At 45.1% G+C, this 19,774-nt stretch overlaps 1 protein-coding gene and 1 long non-coding RNA gene across 3 annotated transcripts in view; both read right to left on the minus strand.

Annotated features, from left to right (window-relative positions):
* Positions 1 to 19,774, minus strand: part of LOC307217291 — a 119,893-nt gene that overhangs the window by 41,463 nt on the left and 58,656 nt on the right. The gene's annotated exons all lie outside the window — the stretch shown is intronic.
* PLD1 (phospholipase D1) overlaps positions 1 to 19,774 on the minus strand; it is a 136,048-nt gene that overhangs the window by 40,023 nt on the left and 76,251 nt on the right. For both annotated transcript variants that reach the window (XM_079977697.1, XM_079977696.1), the window contains exons 7-13: positions 17,327 to 17,385; positions 16,681 to 16,773; positions 11,018 to 11,170; positions 9,437 to 9,586; positions 8,145 to 8,228; positions 5,045 to 5,126; positions 748 to 858 (exon numbers count right to left, since the gene is read on the minus strand). In XM_079977697.1, coding sequence (XP_079833823.1) covers positions 748 to 858; positions 5,045 to 5,126; positions 8,145 to 8,228; positions 9,437 to 9,586; positions 11,018 to 11,170; positions 16,681 to 16,773; positions 17,327 to 17,385 — 732 coding nt within the window. The remainder of the gene's footprint in view (positions 1 to 747; positions 859 to 5,044; positions 5,127 to 8,144; positions 8,229 to 9,436; positions 9,587 to 11,017; positions 11,171 to 16,680; positions 16,774 to 17,326; positions 17,386 to 19,774) is intronic.

The raw sequence follows: 19,774 nt of genomic DNA on the forward strand, positions 1-19,774 counted from the left end.
AGAAAAGCTGCCAATGGTTTTCAAAGACAATTTCTAAATCCCTGAGAAGACTTTACATTTCACGGTTACAATTTACAAGTAGGTACAGCAACATAATGTTACAGCGTTGGAGGATCTGTTCGGTGTACCAGACAGTCACCTCTGTCCTCTCCAGCATACTCCATTCCCTAACTGAGGGGAAACTGCTTTGAAAATGTCACACCTATTATATATATTAAAAAACCATGGCATCCTCTCCAAAAGGGCTGTTTCTTCCTAAGTTGATCCTGAAGTTACAAGCTCAGGATGGTATAGTACCGTATTTTTTCGTGCATAACACACCCTCATGTATAAGACGACCCCCCCTTTTTTAGGCCGCACTGCTGCATGCAATGCCGTGGCTACCAACCAGCTGCATGCTTGCTGCCAAAAGCCCACTTGCCACCTCGACGCAACCACAGCCAATTGCATGCATGCCTTGCCGCTACCGTAAATAGATGGCCCAATTGAAACAGCCAATCATCAGGAGGCCTTGCCGCAGCAACCAATCACACACCCAATCGCCGCTGCCAATCTCCTGCTGGCTGCTGCCATTAATCGCCCGTGCCCCCTCTGCTATCCGTGTATAAGACGACCTGAAATAACTTTGCCTATTATTTCTAAGGAAAAAAATATCGTCTTCTACACGGAAAAATACGGTATTTCTTTTTTAATATGAATTTTATAAAAGGAATTAATAAGCATGCACATCATAAAGGGCATGAATACCTTGATGTTGGAGTGCAGGTGCATTAAGGTACGCTTGCTGTACTCACTGTTGATGCCAAGAGCAAGCTCCACCTCTTTATAGAGCATCACAAAGATTTTCACCCCTTGTTGCTGTCAAGAAACAAAACAGGAGTTACGACTCTATGCAGACCTGACCACCAGTCAGAAACAAGATGGTTTGTGGTCATTTTATAACACACTCTCTTTCGTTTGCAAGACCAAATTCCAGGTCTCCCACTGTGGAGGAAAACGGAAGTCTGTTGCCTGTGTGCAGCAAACAAGGTACAAAAAATAATAATAATTGTATATCTTTTCCTTATTTTGCTTCTGCTAGTCATGAACGGCATTTCCCTAGATAAATCTGCCCATATACTTAAGCCATCATTCTCCAGACCCACCTTACGGTGATTAACTAGGAGCAGGGTCTTTTTGGTAGTGGCATGCTGCTGTGGAATTTGCTTCCCAGGGAAGTTTATGTGGACTCTTCTCTCATGAGCTGCTGTGGCAAGCTACTGAGCTGTATCTAGCAGCTTCTCAGTGAACTATTCTGAGGCCCTGGACTGACTCTGTCCATCCAGGCTAACCATTGGATCTTGCAGCACTGGCAGGAGTATAAAAAGACTTTCTGTTCTGGTTGAGCTTCACTTGAACAACAAGGTCTTCCTGAGCTCTGGAGTGTTCCTATATCCTTAGTTGTTCTTTGGTTCTGACTTTTGGCTTATTCCTTGGTCCTGTCTCCTGATATTGACTTACGGGTTGCTTCTTGATCCTTCCACCTGATTTTAACCATGGACAAGCAAACATTCAGGTTGGCAGAGTGAAGACTGCAGCCACATCATTGCCACCTCCAGAGAAACCACGATCAGTAAATCAAAAAACTTGGTTGCAGCTCATGGTTCTCCTGGGAGAGACAAACTACCGGCCTAGGTCTGGAGGTAATGGGGAGTGAAACCATGGCTTAGCCCAAGAGAAAGCAGGAACAGAGGAGGAACACCATGGCCACAATCTTTGCACCAAAAACCTGCACATTTGCTTGTTTGAGCTAAGCCATGGTTTGGCTTAGAGCTGCATGCAAACTGGATCTCTTTTTACAAGATAATACTAATACTAATACTAATACTAACACTAATTTATTATTTATACCCTGCCCATCTGGCTGGGTTTCCCCAGCCACTCTGGGCAGCTTCCAACTGAATATTAAAAACAATACAGCATCAGACATTAAAAACTCCCCTAAACAGGGCTGCCTTCGGTTGTCTTTTAAAAGTAAAGTACCGTATTTTTTGCCCTATAGGACGCACTTTTTCCCCTCCAAAAATGAAGAGGAAATGTGTGTGCGTCCTATGGGGCAAATGCAGGCTTTCGCTGAAGCCTGGAGAGTGAGGTACGCACCGACCCCTCTCGCTCTCCAGGCTTCAGGAAGCTATCTGCAAGCCTTGCAAGCCCAGCGGGAGGTCCCGCGGGCTCGTAAGTCTTGAGGGCAGCAGCTTGCAGCCCGAAGCACGGGGCGCCTTCCAGAGGGCGCCCCGTGCATCACATAGGTGTCCCCAAGCCTTGCGAGCCTGGCAAGAGTTCCCGCGGGCTCGCAAGGCTTGTGGGCAGCAGCCTGCAGCCCACAAGCTCGGGCGACAGCGGGGAGGCACAGCACGCCTTCCCGCTGTTCCCCAACCTGGTTTGGAGGCTGGCGGTGGGGAGAAGCAAGCTTGCTTCTCCCCATCGCCAGCCCCACAAGCTCGGGGGATAGCGGGGAGGCGGAGCGCCGCCACCCCGCTATTCCCGGACCTGGTCTGGAGGCTGGTGGGGGGGGAGAAGCAAGCTTGCTTCTCCTCATCGCCAGCCCCACAAGCTCGGGGGACAGCGGGGCAAGCCGCTGCCCCACGGAGGCTAGAGAGGCTGTCCCTGAAGGCAGAAGAGGGAGACAGAGCGCTCCGTCTCCGTCTTCTAGCTTGGGGATGGCTGCGCAAACCTGGTGGGGAAATAAAAAAATTTTCCTTGATTTCACCCCCCCCAAAAAAAAAAAACCTAGGTGCGTCTTATGGGCCGGTGCGTCCTATAGGGCGAAAAATACGGTAGTTGTTTATTGCCTTGACATCTGATGAGAGGGCCTTCCACAGGGCAGGTGCCACTACCGAGAAGGCCCTCTGCCTGGTTCCCTGTAACCTCACTTCTCGCAGTGAGGGAACCGCCAGAAGGCCCTCAGCGCTGGGCCTCAGTATCCAAGGAGAACAATGGGGATGGAGACGGTCCTTCAGGTATCCTGGACCCAGGCCGTTTAGGGCTTTAAAGGTCAGCACCAACACTTTGAATTGTGCTTGGAAACGGGAGCCAATGAAGATACTTCAGGACTGCTGTTATATGGTCTCAGCGGTCACTCCCAGTCACCAGTCTAGCTGCCACATTCCGGATTAATTGCAGTTTCCAAGTCACCTTCAAAGGTAGCCCCACGTAGAGTCTATATTACAGGTCTATATTGCAAAGGACATTTATTTTAGCTGGTCTATGCTGGTCTATGCTTTTAAATGTTTGTTAACGGTGCTGCTATTGTAAGTTTTTCTTGCACTGTGTTTTATAGCCACTTTAGACTGGCTATAAATAATTATATAGCTAAATAAAGAATACTTTAATAACCAAAACCTCACTCTAACAATACTGCTCAGTGTTTAAAATCTCGTTAGTCCCCAAAGCAAGAGTGAGGAGTCTTTGGTTCTCTAGGTGTTGATAAACTGCAACTTCCATCAGTCCCAGAAAGCCTGGCTAATGATCAGAGGTGATGGGAATTGAGGTTTAACAACATCTGGAGAGTCAAAGGTTCCTCACACCTACCCTAAAAAATACTAATCACAGGACTGGCCTAGAAATCCCAAGTTCTGAAATCAGAAAAAACTCGCCCCCGCCTGCCGTGTCCAAGAAAACTCTTCTCCCCTCTAGTGTGATAAAGAATCTTGTGTTCTCTCTGCATCTACTCACTACTCTTTCGTGAGTCTGAATGTTATGGATTGTTTGATTTCTATCTCAGTCCCGGAGTGCAAGGCAATATTCAGGGAAGGAGCCCATTTGCCACGAAGGGAGTAATCCTTTCTGACCCGTAAAAGCTTGAGAAGGCACTTAAGGTTCTCCTGGCCGAGGCCTTTTATGATGATGACACAAAGATCCCATTAAAATAATCTTTCACCTCAAGCTCAATATCACGCTCCGGCCCACATAACAATAGAGTATGGAGTATGGAGACAGCCAAGCGAAATTCTCTCCTAATTAGATCTCTATCTCCCTTGGAGGAGATTGATGCCAACCATTATCCGTGTAATGAGAATCCATTCTGAAAGCAGGCACGTATTATAAATCAGGCTGCATTGCGATGGCAACTTCTCGAAAAGCCAATTTATGCTATCTACCGTTATCAACGTTTATATCATTCGCAGTTGGCCAAAGTGAGTACGCAGAGAAGAGTACAGCCAAGACCTGGCAGGAACACAGGATTAATGACGGGCAAGTCTGCTTCAGCTTACAACAAAAATCAGCCGGGCTTCCTAAGAGTTCAGATTGAACACCTATAAACTCTGCAAAGGCTCTGGAACCCTGGTTTGCATCCAAGGAAGGCTCCTAATCTCTACCTCTTGTTACTCTTTCCCCCGTCCTCAAGCTATGGCTGTTTCGGAGGGGGAACAGGGTTTGGTAAGACCATCAGGATGCCGGTCAAACATCCCTCAATGCAGAGCATCTGGGCAAACAATGACAATTAATGCACAGGAAGTTCATAGATATAAGAGAGGAATCCCTTCAGGAACTTCCCCTGATTGCTTTCTGCCTACATGTTCTCAGCCAAGGGGGATTAAGGAAGCAGAGGGAATATTTAGAGCCTTTAGGAGAGCCAAGATGGCTTTTGTATTGCTCTCCTCTACTATTTTATGGCTTACATACATATGTATGTGTGTTTGCCTTGTGCAATTGTCAACATTCATTCTATATTTGAGACCTTAGAATTACTATGACACTTCAATTTCACCAAGTGTTTACAAGTGAACCACTCTCTTTCAGCCTCAGTTTCCTGTCTGCAATATGGGGATAATACTGGCCTAGCCATAGGCGCTAACTCTATGGGGATGAGGACACTTCAGCCCCCTAAAGTGTGTGTGGGGGGGGGGGAGGCTTAATAGTGGTGTTCGGCCTTGTCAGGCCTAGCGATCTCCTCCAGACACACATGATGTCACAAGCGTGTGTCACACGTGTCATATCACTCAGTGCCTCTGGGCTTAGCTTTCAGAGCTGTGTAATGACTTGGAGAGCACAGCAAACTTACAGCTTTCCGCCTCAAAATGCAGTCTAATCTCCAGCGGTTGCCCTCCACCACTGGCCGTTTCATGAATATCTCTGGGCTCAGCCTGAAAGAAAGAAAGAAAGAAAAGTTGGTGCACCAACTTCAAATATATTTTCAAATATAAGCATATCTATTGGAAATTGTTTTTATTAGTAGTAGTACTAGTAGTAGATCTATATTACCTGCCCTTCAAAAGCAGGTCCCAGGGCAGGTTATAACAATTAAAAACTCAGAATTAAAAACAGTTCAGCATGTTACCTCCAGAAGAATCGGGTAGGTTCTGAAAACACAATCTCAAGTATCGAAGGCCACGCCTACCTACATCTGTAAAAACAGCGTATCCGCCCTGATGCATTAATAAATAAAAAGCCCCTTGGAATGATTTATTTTCTGAATGTTCTTTTTATCCATTGTTTTCAACAATGCTGCAGTTATATGTGACGGCCGACATCTGTGATTTGAGTCAACAAATCTATTGTTTGTGGAGTGAGCTCACGGAAGAATTTGTCACTCAAGTTCTGAGGAGGAGCAGCAGCAGAAGCTCCTGTTAAATCCAGAGCACATGCAGGACACCATGCTATCTTAGCCAACATGAATTATTCTGAAATTACTGCAGCTGTTATGTAAATTAAACCCAAATCCATTCATGCAGCGCAAAACGTAATGGTGTTTACTTTCCAGTGGGTGCCGCGAAGACGTACTCCCCTGTACGTGAGCTTAGGGTGGCAGCACTTAGGGCAAATTCAATATGTTGAGGGCTGCCGTATTTATCATTTGTAAAGGAAAGGGAGGTGTGCTTTTCCCCCTCCAAAATCAAAAGGTACACACAGGTGGTGTTAGGTGAACTGAATCTACTGCCCCATGCTCCACCTTTCCAATGAATCTTTTTTTCCAGCCTGAATCCATTGCTGAAAGTGAGCCATAAAGATGAGATAAGTTCCTGAAGTGTTGGAGCTTTTCGGTCACAAATTTGGGGCATGAAATCAGGGGTTGGGACGAAATGGGGCGGTTTCAGATGATGAAAGCAGATTTTGGGGTAGATTTTGGGTAGCCATTTTTTAGGCCCTAGCATTTTCCACGCACAAAATTGCCTCTCATATCAAGGCTATATTATGCAAGGGTGGTGGTGGTGGTTTGCAGGGGGGCTAAATTGATGGTATTGGTGGTTTTTTGTTTTTTTAAAAAACATGTTCAAAATGGAAAAGTGTCCAGCTGAAAATCACTAGAGGCTGGTTCATTAGGCTGAATGGAGCATTGGAGAATTCTGATGGAAACAGAAGCTTAAATTGCCAATGTTCACTTTTCCATCCCACATCCGGAATGCAAATCAGTTCGATAGATATGATCGCCGTTTGCTGTTACAATTTTCAGTCTCCGAACAATACGTAACTGATGATGTTTCCTTCCCATTGAAATGAATGGTATGGAGTAACAGAATAATTACATAATTAACTGTGTAATTAATTACATAATTAACTATGTAAAGTTCTGCCAAACAGCTGACAGCAAGAGGAATAACAGTTTTTTGTCAGAAGTCAAATGAATGAAGAATGGAAACAGAGCTAAATATGGGAAACATGGATGAGAATGGAAATCAGTGACCTCTTGCCCCACCAACCTCAGAATTTCCAAAAGGCGGTGCTTTGTCCTGGATCTTAGGCAATAATAAAAGCTCAACAACTCTTGGTATGTCCTGGTTTTTACTTTTTGAAATATGGCAACCCTACCTATTTCCCTCACAGAATGGTTTAACAATCCACCTCTCTTCTCAGGGAACTATGGGAACTGGAGATCTGCAAAGGAAAGTGGTCTCTTCTAACAACTCTCAGCACCTTTAACAAACTACAGCTCCCAGAATTCTTGAGGGGTAGCCGTGACATCAGAGTGCCTTAAATGTATGGTGCAAATGTGGCCTTACTAATGACCAGTCAAGGGGTGATTCTGCCGGTCAACCTACTGTTAGGTCTCCTTACTTTCTGCCCTATCGCTGCCACAAATGTTACCAGGCAAGCACTACAGATACTTGCAAATAATCCACACCCTCCCTCCCTCTCCAATTTTGCCAACTGTAAATGAGCCATCAAATTTTTTGAGTGTGGGTGGGTGACATTTTCACTCAGTCCTAGTTCCACTTGCCTCACTTCTATGTTGCATTTTTAGATGAAATATTGCCCTTTATATGGGAATGGAACAAATGTGTGTGAATAATAATAATAATAATAATAATAATAATAATAATAATAATGGCTGCCACTGTCATGTCTATCTTAGTCCTTACTCTGGGTGGATAATGACATTTCCATTCCCGCCAAATGGAAAATCCAGTCTGCACCAGTGATTGAATGATAAGGGGAAAGTGGGGAGCTGGAAGATTCTGGAAACAGTAGCTTAGAGAACTGGTAGAAAAGATAAACGGGCAAGTATCGCCTCCCCTGTAATTTAAGCACCAGTCTTTGTGCTTCACATCTTTCAATTGGGCTGCTAAGTGTTAAGAGAAGGCAGCTTATAAACCTCGATTCTTCACAAGAAGGTGAAAATGCAAACATGGAAAACTAAGCACTGGTTGAAAAGTTACTTCTCTCTCTCTCTCTCATTTTCATTTTTGGCTGGTTCCACTTTGGTTTCCTGGCCAAGTGTCCTGAAAAGACCTTTACAGCAAAGCAACATAAAACACCCTGTCTCTGCGAAGGTTGTTTCTGTTTCCAAAACATCTGATCCTGCTGTTCAGCCTCCATGCTGAAAAGGCCCTTAACAGTGCTGCCTTAGACCATTTTAATGGAAGGCAGTCAACCCAGTGCCCTCCAGATGTTTTGAACTACAACTCCCATCAGCATGGTTTGTGATGTAACATGAAATCTAGCTGGATTTTTCTGAACCCCACAAACCTGGTTCCGTCGCTGGTGGCGTGAGGGCCGTGTGGGCATTGAACACTTGGGCCTTGGGACCTGCTGACTGGGGGTGGATAGGAGTTCCAATCCAAGACCTCTGGTTTTGGCAAAGGGAGCGCTTTAGGAAGCAAATGTGTGTGTTCACGCAAGACAGATGGAGATAGAGAATCAAACCATGCAAATTAAATACTAACCACCAATCTGTGATGAAAATCTCTTCTTTGGCAGCTTCCATGGCATTGGCGACGTCTTCAAAGTACCCTTTTGCATTTACATACCTAAAAGCAATGACAGTAGTTTGATTTCTGTCCAACTGAGAGGGAAAGAGAGGAGGAAGGGGAATAGCATAGGTATGCCCAACAGGCCTCATACGGTTAACCTTTCATGTAGTTTGGGACAAAGACAGAGGGGTACAAACACATATGAAAAGAAGAGTCATTCGGTGGCGGCGGGAAGAGAAGCAACTTCATTCGCTGCTCCTGGCAGCCCCCACCCCAAAATAGCCCCCGGCCACTGTGTGATGTGTCTGTCGTCTGCTACACACACAGACTGAAGGTTAAGTAATTTATTTATTTTCAAATCTACAGTATGAACAAAAATAAAAAAAGAATGAACTGATTATGATTTTAATGAACGTGTTACAAAACAAATGAGTTTTGACAACAAACAAAAAGTCTATCCAGAAACCAAGAAAATTGCCTTTGTGTGCCTCAAAAGAATATTTTGGGTCACTAGAGGCCAAAGTAGATGTGATGTAGGAGTGCTCCTTTTTTTGGAAAAGAAAAGGAAAAAAAGATGATGATGATGATAAAATTTATTTATACCCCACCCATCTGGCTAATACAAAATGGTGCAATGGACAGAAAAAAAAAACAGAAAAAGAAAGAAGAAATACTTGTGTCCTGCAGTGGTGAGGACTGTCATAAAGAAAAGTCCTGAATGTGGGACATGCATACATATAACCACCCACTTGTAATGTAATGTAATGTAATGTAATGTAATGTAATGTAATGTAATGTAATCAAATAAAATACAAAATAAAATAAAATAAAATAAAATAAAAGCAGCCACAATAGATTGGGACCAGAGTGTTGTTGTGTTGTTGTTGTTTTTTTTAAAAAAACCTTTCCCTGCAGTTCCCTTTCCCCAGTTGAAACTCTAGCATAATTCCTGGATGTTTACTCCCACTGGACAAGGAATAGCTTGAGGGGGAATTTTTCTCGGCAATTTACTAAATCTTAATCAAGGTGTAGCAGACAGTTTCATTAGGAAGGCCAATTTCCCAGAAAAAGCTGAAAGGCAGAGATTCTTCGCAGTATAATTACATCACATTTGGGGGTTTGCACACTGGGGTCCACAGAAACTAGCTTAGAAAACCTTCCCCCCTTTTTGATGGTATGGTTCCTGTGTCATCAACAGGCAGACAGTAAACAGGTTTTGCACCTCACGCTGGGAAAAGCTATGAAAGCAGTAAGGCACCTCTTACCACTTTGCCAAGGTGTTCTCCTGGACAGCTGCGTAAGAGCCAAATCTGTGATGTTTGAGGAAGTTAGTGCCATTTTTCTGAATGAATTCTTCTATCCCTTGGCACCACCAGAGAGCATGTCTGTAGCTGTTGCACTTCAAAATCAGTGACCTGGAAGGGGGAAATAAAACCGTGAAATGAGAGGGGGGGAATTATTTATTATTATTATTATTATTATTATTATTATTATTATTATTAATTTTATTTCTATACTGCCCTATACCCAAAGATCTCAGGGCAGTTCACATTAAAAGAAAAGGAAAGGAAGACCAAACAATAAAATCTTCATTTAGGAGGCAGTATCTCTCTGAATACTAGTTACTGAAAGTCATAAGGAGAGCGAAAGCTCCTGAACTCAGGTCCTGCTTGCAGAGTTCCCATAGGTATCTGGCTGGCCACTATGTGAATATATGAGCCTTTGGTCTGATCCAGCCATGTTCTGATCTTCTTATGTTGAGTGGGCATGCAGGTTATTTTCATTTTACTGATGATCGCTTAACAAGGTACGTAGCTTTGTTTCAGAAGCTGGCACTACATAGAGATGGTGATCCAAAGGCAGTGCCCCTAATCCATGCAGGAAGATGGATGAACGAACACTGTGGGGCCGTTTTGGACATTTCCCTCCAAATCTGCTGCCCTCTGCAGCACCAGCTGTTTTCCAAACCACTGTCTGGAGACTCTGGGGACGGAACCCAGGGCTTCCTGAATGCAAAGCAGATGTTCTACAACTGAGCTACAGCCTTTCCCTTGTAGACTGTGCTGAGAGTCTACAACACAGGAAGCGAGGGAATTCGTCTACCAGATAAATTCTTCCTTGGCCCCAAATATGGTGGCCGAAGGTACCCTAGCAAGGTCTTCACACTACCCTGCCCACCTTCTTTTAGCTAACAGCCGCTAAGATCCTTCTCCGCAAACGGCACAATACTGAATTTGACTGTGCTATATATAGCAGCTCTTAAAGTTACCAAGGAGGCCCATGCCACAGAGAGCAAGTGGTTATGTATCACAAGCTTATCAATATTTGACAAGTCTTGTTCAGTCAGGTGAATAATGAAGAGTGTAATGAATAGGGAGTTGGGAAAATATCCCAACTATGGCTTCTCTCAGTTTTTCGTTTTCCCAGTATTAAGGTCAGTTCTCCATGTTTCTATGTCAGTCTGCATTTCCCTCCCCACTCAACATCATTTTAGTGTGAATTTTGCCTCACAAATACCCATGCAATTTTGCCTAATATAAACATTCTTGCAAAGCAATTTCTCCTAATATAATTCATTTGCATACATTACTTTTAATATATATGTGTGCTTACATGTGCTTACACTTTTATCCTAGCATATACCCTTTCTCTTTTTTTGCACACATTACGTGGGTGTGTAACTGCATCCCAATCTGGAGAAGTGTGAACTTCAAAGAATGGCTGTGTTTCAATTTGCTGTATTGTTTCAATGGTGCAAAGGAGATGCAAAGTTTGCCTTTCAGTGTGAACTGAATCTAATCTCTCCCACATTCCTAACCACAAGACGTGGGGTGAAATGGTCTCACCTGGAGAGATTGTCTATTCGTAGCCCGTGTTTCGTTTCTGTCTCTTTCTTGCCAATCTTTATGCTGAACTCTTTATCTACCAGTAAGACAAAGGAAATGGCTCCACTGTCTGGCTTCATGTACAAGAGAAAAGAGTCCTTGACTACTAGCCACCTAGGAAAGAGATATAAAACAAAACAAACACACACAAAATTACATATATTCATCAGGGCTTCAACATTTAGCTCATGAATCGGTAGCTGAATCAACGAAAACCCTTTGTGATCAATTACAAAACTGTCCCTAATTAATCAGGCTTTTTTATATGGTTAATTGTTTTTTAATACATGTGTTTGCAGAAATCGCAAGTGGCTGTGGCTTAGTGGCAGAACATCTGCTCCGCACACAGAATGTCATGGGTACAATATTCGCCATCTCTAGTGTTATAGGAAAAAACTGCTCCTTTTCCCTTATGGGGTATCCAAGAGGCCGTATAAAAGTCCTTAAGTGGGTTCCCTATCAGTAGGAGAAAATAACAGAGGCCAGCCAGAGAATATTGAGAAGCAAAGCAGCTAGTAAGCCTGATCTTTATTAAACTGTTGCAACATGGTCCTCACTAACCACACGCAGGAAGGAGGAGGAACCCAGAACAATGGTGTGCCAGCCCTTATATAGACTCTTGAAACTGCCCACCCTGTACCTCAGGACCACCCCCCAAAAAATCATACATACATCACAGAAGGAGGTGGTCTACAGCAGAAATACACCACAAGACAAATACACCTGACAATGGCTACTGGTTGCTTTACCTGGGCAGCCCAGCCATTCTTTTGTGTCTGGGGGAGGGTGACAAGAAGGCACCCTGCGGGGGCTTTGCGGCGGCGCGAGCAGCCATCATGCCACCGCATATGAAGAATCCTCCATTCGTGGCTGCAGCCGCGAGCAGAGGATCCCAGTGCAGGTGGCAAACCGCTATGTACAGTGCATGTGCGGCATTGCATGCATGTGCTGTACACACGACGCCGCACATGCACTGTACATAGCAGTCTGCTGCTGAAGCACTGTACAGATGGCAGTGGATCCCTCCATCGCCACTACAGCTGCATGTAGAGGATTCTCCGTTCGCGGCTGTAGCGGCGAAGGAGGGATCCCATCACTGTCCGTATGGCGCTGGAGCACCACCGCCGGCAAACCGCTATATTCAGCGCATTTGCGGCAGCGCTACGTAGGGCGCATGCGTTGTATGTAGTGATGCTGTGCACGTGCCCTACGTAGCGACGCCCCGCCCCGGGTGTCACGACGCCTTCGTTCGCCCCTGACTCTGCCACCTCAGGATTCTACCACCTTGATTTTGTCTCTGTGTGTGGACCTGGCCAGGGTGATCCTGCCCAACATGGTAAGCCACAATATGGAGCCTGGGCAGACCTGCCACAGGCTTGCCTGACCCAGAAATAAATGAGGCTTCCAGGTTAGACTGGATACCAGGTTGACAATACCAGCCCTCACTCCCGTCCCTTTGGCTTGTGACTTCCGGCTCCCGATTCATCTTGTTGTGTGAGCACTTAAGGCCCAGCCCTGCAGGGCTGTGACACACGTGAATCAGAATTCCGAATGGTTTATTTATAAAGGCATGCTTCCTTAATTCCAGTAAAGTTAATGGGAAGGGTACTGCAATGCTTTGAAAAAGGTTTAATTGCCAAGCAACAGGCTCCGCAGCATAACAGACACCAATCTGGGTGGGGGGCGGGGAGAGATGGCAATCACTTTCTTCAACATATACTTCCTAAGAATTGTGGGAGGAGCAGCTGATTTATAGCTAAAATCTCTTCAAAGCTATTTTTAACCATCTGGGCATGGGCACACGTAATTGGTGTACTGAAATGCACATTTTGCAAAGCTTCGTTCTTGGAATGCATGCATTTACCCCAAGGGGAAGGAAATTGCGCTTAGGAATATAGGAAGGTTCTTTCGTCAGCTCATTGATCCAAATAGCTCAGTACTGTCTACACTGACTGGCAGCAGTAGTCCATTGTTTCCAGCAGGGGTCTCTCACAGCCCTGTGTGGAGAACCTGAGACATAGGAACTAAGGAAGTTGCCTTGGACTGAGTCAGATAATTGGTCCATTTACCTCACTATTGCCTACAACTGGCTGGAAGAGGCTCTCCTGGGTTTCAGACAGGCCTTTCTTCCTAGCTCTAACTGGAGATGCCAGGAAGTGGCCAACAATGGGAAGCCTGGGAGCAGGACCTGAGTGCAAAGCACACCTGCCAACCCCTCTCATTCCCCTCTCTTGCATTGCTTCACGGGGTCTCTGCCATGGGAGCATATTCAGCCAGTGCTTTTCCAGCTGCACTGGCTCCCGGTGGAGTACAGGGTCAGATTTAAGGTGCTGCTTTTGACCTTTAAAGCCCATCATGGCCTAGGACCCTCCTACCTATGGGACTGCCTCTCCCAGTATGCCCCACGGAGGAACTTAAGGTCCATAAATAGCAACACCCTAGAGGTCCCGGACCCTAAGGAAGTTAGATTAGCCTCAACCAGAGCCAGGGCCTTTTCAACACAGGCTCCGGCCTGGTGGAATGCTCTGCCTCATGAGACCAGGGCCGTGCAGGATCTGATTTCTTTCCGCAGGGCCTGTAAGACAGAGTTGTTCCGCCTGGCCTTTGGCTTACAATCAATTTGACTCCCTCCCTCCCTCCCCCTTTCTTTCTTTTTTCCTTTCTCCTCCTGTGATGAGGCTGCATTTCAATGTTTTAATGTTGTATTTTAATCTTGTTTTTTAAGCTGTATTTCAATCAACTTGTTTTTATTATTGGTTAGCCGCCCTGAGCCCGGTCTTGGCTGGGGAGGGCGGGGTATAAATAAAATGTATTATTATTATATTATTATTGTGTTTCCAAACAGGATGAGGAAGTTGGGGCTTCCCCTCAGTTAAGCGAGGGGCTCCACCCCACCTCACAGCAGAGCCAAGCTGCTCACTGTTATGTACTGAAGTTCTCACCCTGGGCCAGCAGGGAGATAGTGTAGATAGTTATGCAAATGAAGGATCGAAAGTGACGTTCAGTGATTGGATAGTTTGTATGCAAATGAAGGATCGTAAGTGACGTTCAGTGATTGGCTAGTTACAGAAAATGGTTACTGCTGCATTCTAGTGGAGCTCTATATAAGCAGGCTGACTGAGCTCCTCAGTTCAGTTCTGTTCCAGCTTACAAATAAAGAGCTGCTTTGGAAGAATCGCTGTGTTGTCTGATATGTTCGCCCCCAACTTAACACTCACAGTAAGTGTGTTAGATAGACTAGGCCTTGGGGGAATCTGCTGTTTGGCATATCTGCCAGGGATTCGCCTCTGCCTTCCCCTTGATGGGAGTTGAGCCAGACATTGGACGCCCCATAACATGAGGAATTGAGGTCATTTCTCTGGTGGCAAAGCTAGCTGGTGGAGACAATGACTTGAGTGTAACATTGACCCCAGCCTGGCCAGGACCAGAGCTCTGCATCGTGTTCTCATTGCAGACTGAATCGAGTTTTTGTGAGATGCCTCAGGACAGTCCAGTACTTCTCGGAAGGGACAATGAGGCAGGGAACACAATGCACTTTTGCTGAGTTGGCGCTCACGGTTGTCTCACATCTGCCTCTGGCGCATAACGAAATAATATATATTTTTTAAGGAGGAAGAGGGAAAACAGGCTTAAGAGAATTTTGTTGTTGAACAAGGAAGAGGTGGACTTAAGGTTGAGTCTTTTGACATTACAATGCTAGGCAGGGTTCAGTGGGATTCACTCCGTAGAGAGTTTCCTTAGATTGCAACCTGAGAGGGTGAAAATTGCAAGAGGCACAATTAATATACAGAGGTACCTCAGGTTACATACGCTTCTGGTTACATACGCTTCAGGTTACAGACTCCGCAAATCCAGAAATAGTGCTTCAGGTTAAGAACTTTGCTTCAGGATGAGAACAGAAATTGGGCTCCGGCGGCACGGCAGCAGCAGGAGGCCTCATTAGCTAAAGTGGTGCTTCAGGTTAAGAACAGTTTCAGGTTAAGAACGGACTCCGGAACAAATTAAGTACTTAACCTGAGGTACCACTGTCCCACAGGGACAGGGGGAAAGAGGAAGACAGGCTGATAGCATCAGACTGAATCTAGAACGGCAAAATATCTTAAAGCCAGCCAAATCGAGGGTACTGCTACTATTGGGTTGGATCCAGATTTAATCAGATATAGTGTAGACTCACTGAAACGAACAAGACTAAGTCTGAATCTAACTACATACATTTGTCTAAAAAGCACACAAAGGCTACTAAGGCAGCACTCTTTGGAAGAATTAATTACCAAAATTACTTTCAAATAAGCAGGCAGAGGTTTGTTCTGTTCAGTACTGAATATTCATACTCAAAGCCCCCACCCCCCCCACACACATTAGAAACACAAACTGCTTAAAGTTGAAAGTATGACAATTCAACTGGATGCGTAAGACATAAGCCTGCCTATAAAATAGTTTGTTTAGACAGGAGTGTTTTCTGAGCAGGTCCCAAAACCTGCAAAAATTGAATCTCGGGAGCATTAGCAACAGTATTCAAATTGATCTTAATTCAACAGGTGATCTCGGTGTGCAGCCAAGACCTGACTCACACAGGCCTTTTATTGATTCACTCCAGTAACTACTAATGCACCTTCTCTCAAATCAAACTCCTCATTCTTGCTCTTTAAAAGACAGCCCCAGCTTTCAACCGTCCTAATGGATAGGCACAAAAGACTGTATTTGGAAGCTGAATTCTATCCTAAAGAAATTTATTGGATTGCTAGAAGATGTACTCACTTTTAACCAGGGTATAGCAAAAAGGATTGTTTACTTGGGAAAGTGTGGCCCAATTCTGGTTGCTGCAGCTCAGAAAGAATGGGGAAAGGTTCAGAAAAGGGCAACCAAAATAACCAAGGCATTGGATCAACTCCCCGATGTTTACGTTACAGGTTACATTTGGGGTTTAGTTTAGAAAACTGGAGGTGTGTAAGATCCTTCTGGATGCTAAACTAAGTGTGAGATCATAGATTAGTTGTAGTACCTGCAGGTAATTTTTTTCTTAAGCAATTCCTTTTGCTGTCGTCAGCTTGCTTTGCATGTAAATCGTAAGCAAAACTATGGCTTAGCGTAAATGAGAAAACATGCCAGTGCACGTTTGGAAAATCGAGGCCACTTCACTCCGGCTGCCGTGCTACTGGGAATGATGAAGACATTGTTGGGCTTCGCATTATAAGGTTTGCATCTCCATCTGGGCTCATGTTTTGTCTCTCCGTTCATGGTTTGTTTAGGGGAGACAAACCACAAGTCTAGGTTTGGATGTATTGCTAAGCCAAGCCATGGTTTAGCTCCTGGTGTCATGGTGGCAGTGAGACCAGGGCAGGAGTGAAGTAGCTACAATTTTCTAAATGTGCCCAAGCATGCTTTCTCATTCATGTTAAACCATAGTTAGGCTCAGCATTCTACACAACTGGAGCCCAAAGTTTTGGCATAAAGCTGGATCCCTCTTGCTGTTCTGGCTTCTGAGATTCAGAATATTTTTTTTCTTGTTTTCCTCCTCCAAAAACTAGGTGCGTCTTGTGGTCTGGTGCGTCTTATAGAGCAAAAAATACGGTACTTTCCCACCCTGCTGTACAAACCTGAAAAGTCAATTTTTATAAAAGTACCTCTTTGACCACCGGTAGCACAGCTGTCCTTGCCCACAGCAATTCAAACCAGGTATTCTATGTCCTCCAGACCTTTTCATAATCATGCCCTCTCTGAAAGCAAAGAGCAGAGAGAGGAAACATTGCTTTAGCAAGCACTTGGAAGAAGCAATAGTTCACAACCTGTTGCGAAGAGAAGTCTATACGCAAAACCTGTCCCACCACTACTGAAGACTTTTGAGCCAGATTACATTCATACAAGAAGACTTTGATGCAATCCCATTTTACATAACAGAAATGATCTCCAATAGGGGATTCCATTTCCTAACAATTTCCATAAAGGGCTTGCCTTTAATGTATTCCTGTTTGTTCAGGTGAACAGCTTCCTAGTCGAAGGGCCCCTCCAGACTGGGGTTTGTTTGCATTTTTGCATGTGCATTATGCAACATCTCTCTGATACAACAGTAGTACTGGGCTGTCGATCATTTTGATTGATTAGCTGTTCTGCAATGCTTCCCCAGAGTTACCACATGCTTGCTGTCTGGAGGGGGGCAGCACATGCACCCCGAAACTTTTGCAGGCACAGTCTTGAGAAAGAGGCCTCCGCTTGATTTATGGGCAAAGGGCAGGATATATATTTTAGAAGCAAGGAAACAACGAAACTTACATGCCCTTCGGTCCAAGATCATGGATAAATGACAGCTGACTTACACCAAGGAATTCCAGCTGAAAATACAAAAAGGACACCTATTATCTGAATGCAAAAGTCCAGAAAATAATTGAAGGTTTGGGGCACTTTTTGGGGGGGGGGGGTGTACAGGGCCCACACACAAGGTGGCTGTTTCCTTAACACCACCACTACCCTGTGGGTTTGTGATGGGGACAAAAAGTCTGTATGTGACTTTGCCTTTGAACCCATCCTTATTCTACCTCAGACTAACAATGGCCTGGAAATAATAATAATAATAACACCTTTATTGTCAATGTACAACCAGTGTACAATGAAATTAACCGAGCCTCCCCCCTCCACAAACACTCAATCTCATTGCATTCTGTGTGCTTGTCTTACAACACACCAACCCCAAAGGTCAGTTGCACTATATTATTTTCCATTCAGCAGCCTAAAAGCCCACAGATAGAAACTGCTTTTTAGCCTGTTGGTACAACTGATTATAGGGACGCAGGTGGCGCTGTGGGTTAAAGCCTCAGCGCCTAGGGCTTGCCGATCGAAAGGTCGGCGGTTCGAATCCCTGCGGCGGGGTGCGCTCCCGCTGCTCGGTCCCAGCACCTGCCAACCTAGCAGTTCGAAAGCACCTCCGGGTGAAAGTAGATAAATAGGGACCGCTTACCAGCGGGAAGGTAAACGGCGTTTCCGTGTGCGGCTCTGGCTCTGGCTCTGGCTCTGGCCAGAGCAGCGATGTCACGCTGGCCACGTGACCCGGAAGTGTCTCCGGACAGCGCTGGCCCCTGGCCTCTTAAGTGAGATGGGCGCACAACCCCAGAGTCTGTCAAGACTGGCCCGTACGGGCAGGGGTACCTTTACCTTTTACCTTACAACTGATTATACTTCTATATCTCCTGCCCAAGGGTAGAAGATTAAAAAGGTGCTGGCCGCGGTGTGAGTCGTCCCTGATATTTTTTCTCGCTCTCCAAAGGCAACGATCCCTTGCGATGTCATCTAGTGGGCTCAGGGGACAGCCCATGATATCATGGGCTGTGTTCACCACCCTCTGTAAAGACTTTCTGTCTGTGGCTGTCAAGCCAATGTACCACACTGTGATACAGTATGAGAGGACACTTTCTATTGCAGACTGGTAGAAGGAGGTCATCAACTGTTGTTTAACATTGTTATTTTGCAAGACCCTGAGAAAATGGAGTCTTTGTTGGGCCTTCCTAACCACCTGAGTTATATTGTTTTTCCAAGTGAGGTCTTCACTAAGGTAAACTCCCAGGAATTTAAAGGAAGAGACTCTCTTCACACAAACCCCCCCCCCCGATATACAACGGGGCTAGTTCCCCTCTCTTCCACCGAAAGTCCAACACCATCTCCTTTGTCTTGCTCATATTTAAAGGTAAAGGTAAAGGGACCCCTGACCATTAGGTCCAGTCATAACCGACTCTGGGGTTGCGGAGCTCATCTCGCTTTATTGGCCAAGGGAGCCGGCATACAGCTTCCGGGTCATGTGGCCAGCATGACTAAGCTGCTTCTGGTGAACCAGAGCAGCGCATGGAAACGCCGTTTACCTTCCCGCCAGAGGAACTTGCACTTTGATGTTCTTTCGAACTGCTAGGTTGGCAGGAGCAGGGACCGAGCAACGGGAGCTCACGCCGTCACGGGGATTCAAACTGCCAACCTTCTGATCGGCAAGTCCTAGACTCTGTGGTTTAACCCACAGCGCCACCCGCGTCCTTGCTAATATATAGGTGCAAGTTATTCTCTAAGCACCATGTAGATACTTTTTGAACCTCCCCCCTGGATTTGCCTCATGAATCCAAGCACACATTGCATTCTGAACAGGAGATTCCAATGAAGGCTGTACCAACTACGTCTTCTTTGGCAGAGATGAATGCATGCTGGGTCAGAACATTGATCCAATATTATCTACCCTGACTGGCCCTGGCTGTCCAGGTCTCAGGCAGACGTCTTTCCTACTACCTGACTCTTTTAACTAGAGGTGACAGGGAGTGAACCTGGCACCTTCTACATGCAAAGTGCTACCACTGAGCTATAGTTCCTCCCCACAAGGTATGTACAATATACTGTAGCTGTTCGGATCTCTGGACATTGTGTAGCATTTCTGTATACATGAATTTTTGCATTTGGCGAAAACCTTACATAACGAAAGTTAAAGTGCATTAGCTCTTAAAAACAAACAAACAAACAAACAAGGTTAATCTTTTTCCATAATCTGAGGTCAGTGGTCATTTTAATAATGCACTGGGTGCCCAGGTCTCAGTACTTAGGATAGAAGAAGGGTGGGTTGGTATCGGGAAGTTGAAACCACAAGATTTTATTTTTTTTCTCACAGCATTGATTGAGAAAAGTAACTTGTGCTAAGAGTCATCAGTGTTATCATCATTAAAATCTTGCATTTTATCTTTAGCACATTACTTT

The sequence above is a fragment of the Podarcis cretensis genome (assembly GCF_951804945.1).
Source record: "Podarcis cretensis genome assembly, chromosome: 5".
Lineage (NCBI taxonomy): Eukaryota > Metazoa > Chordata > Lepidosauria > Squamata > Lacertidae > Podarcis > Podarcis cretensis.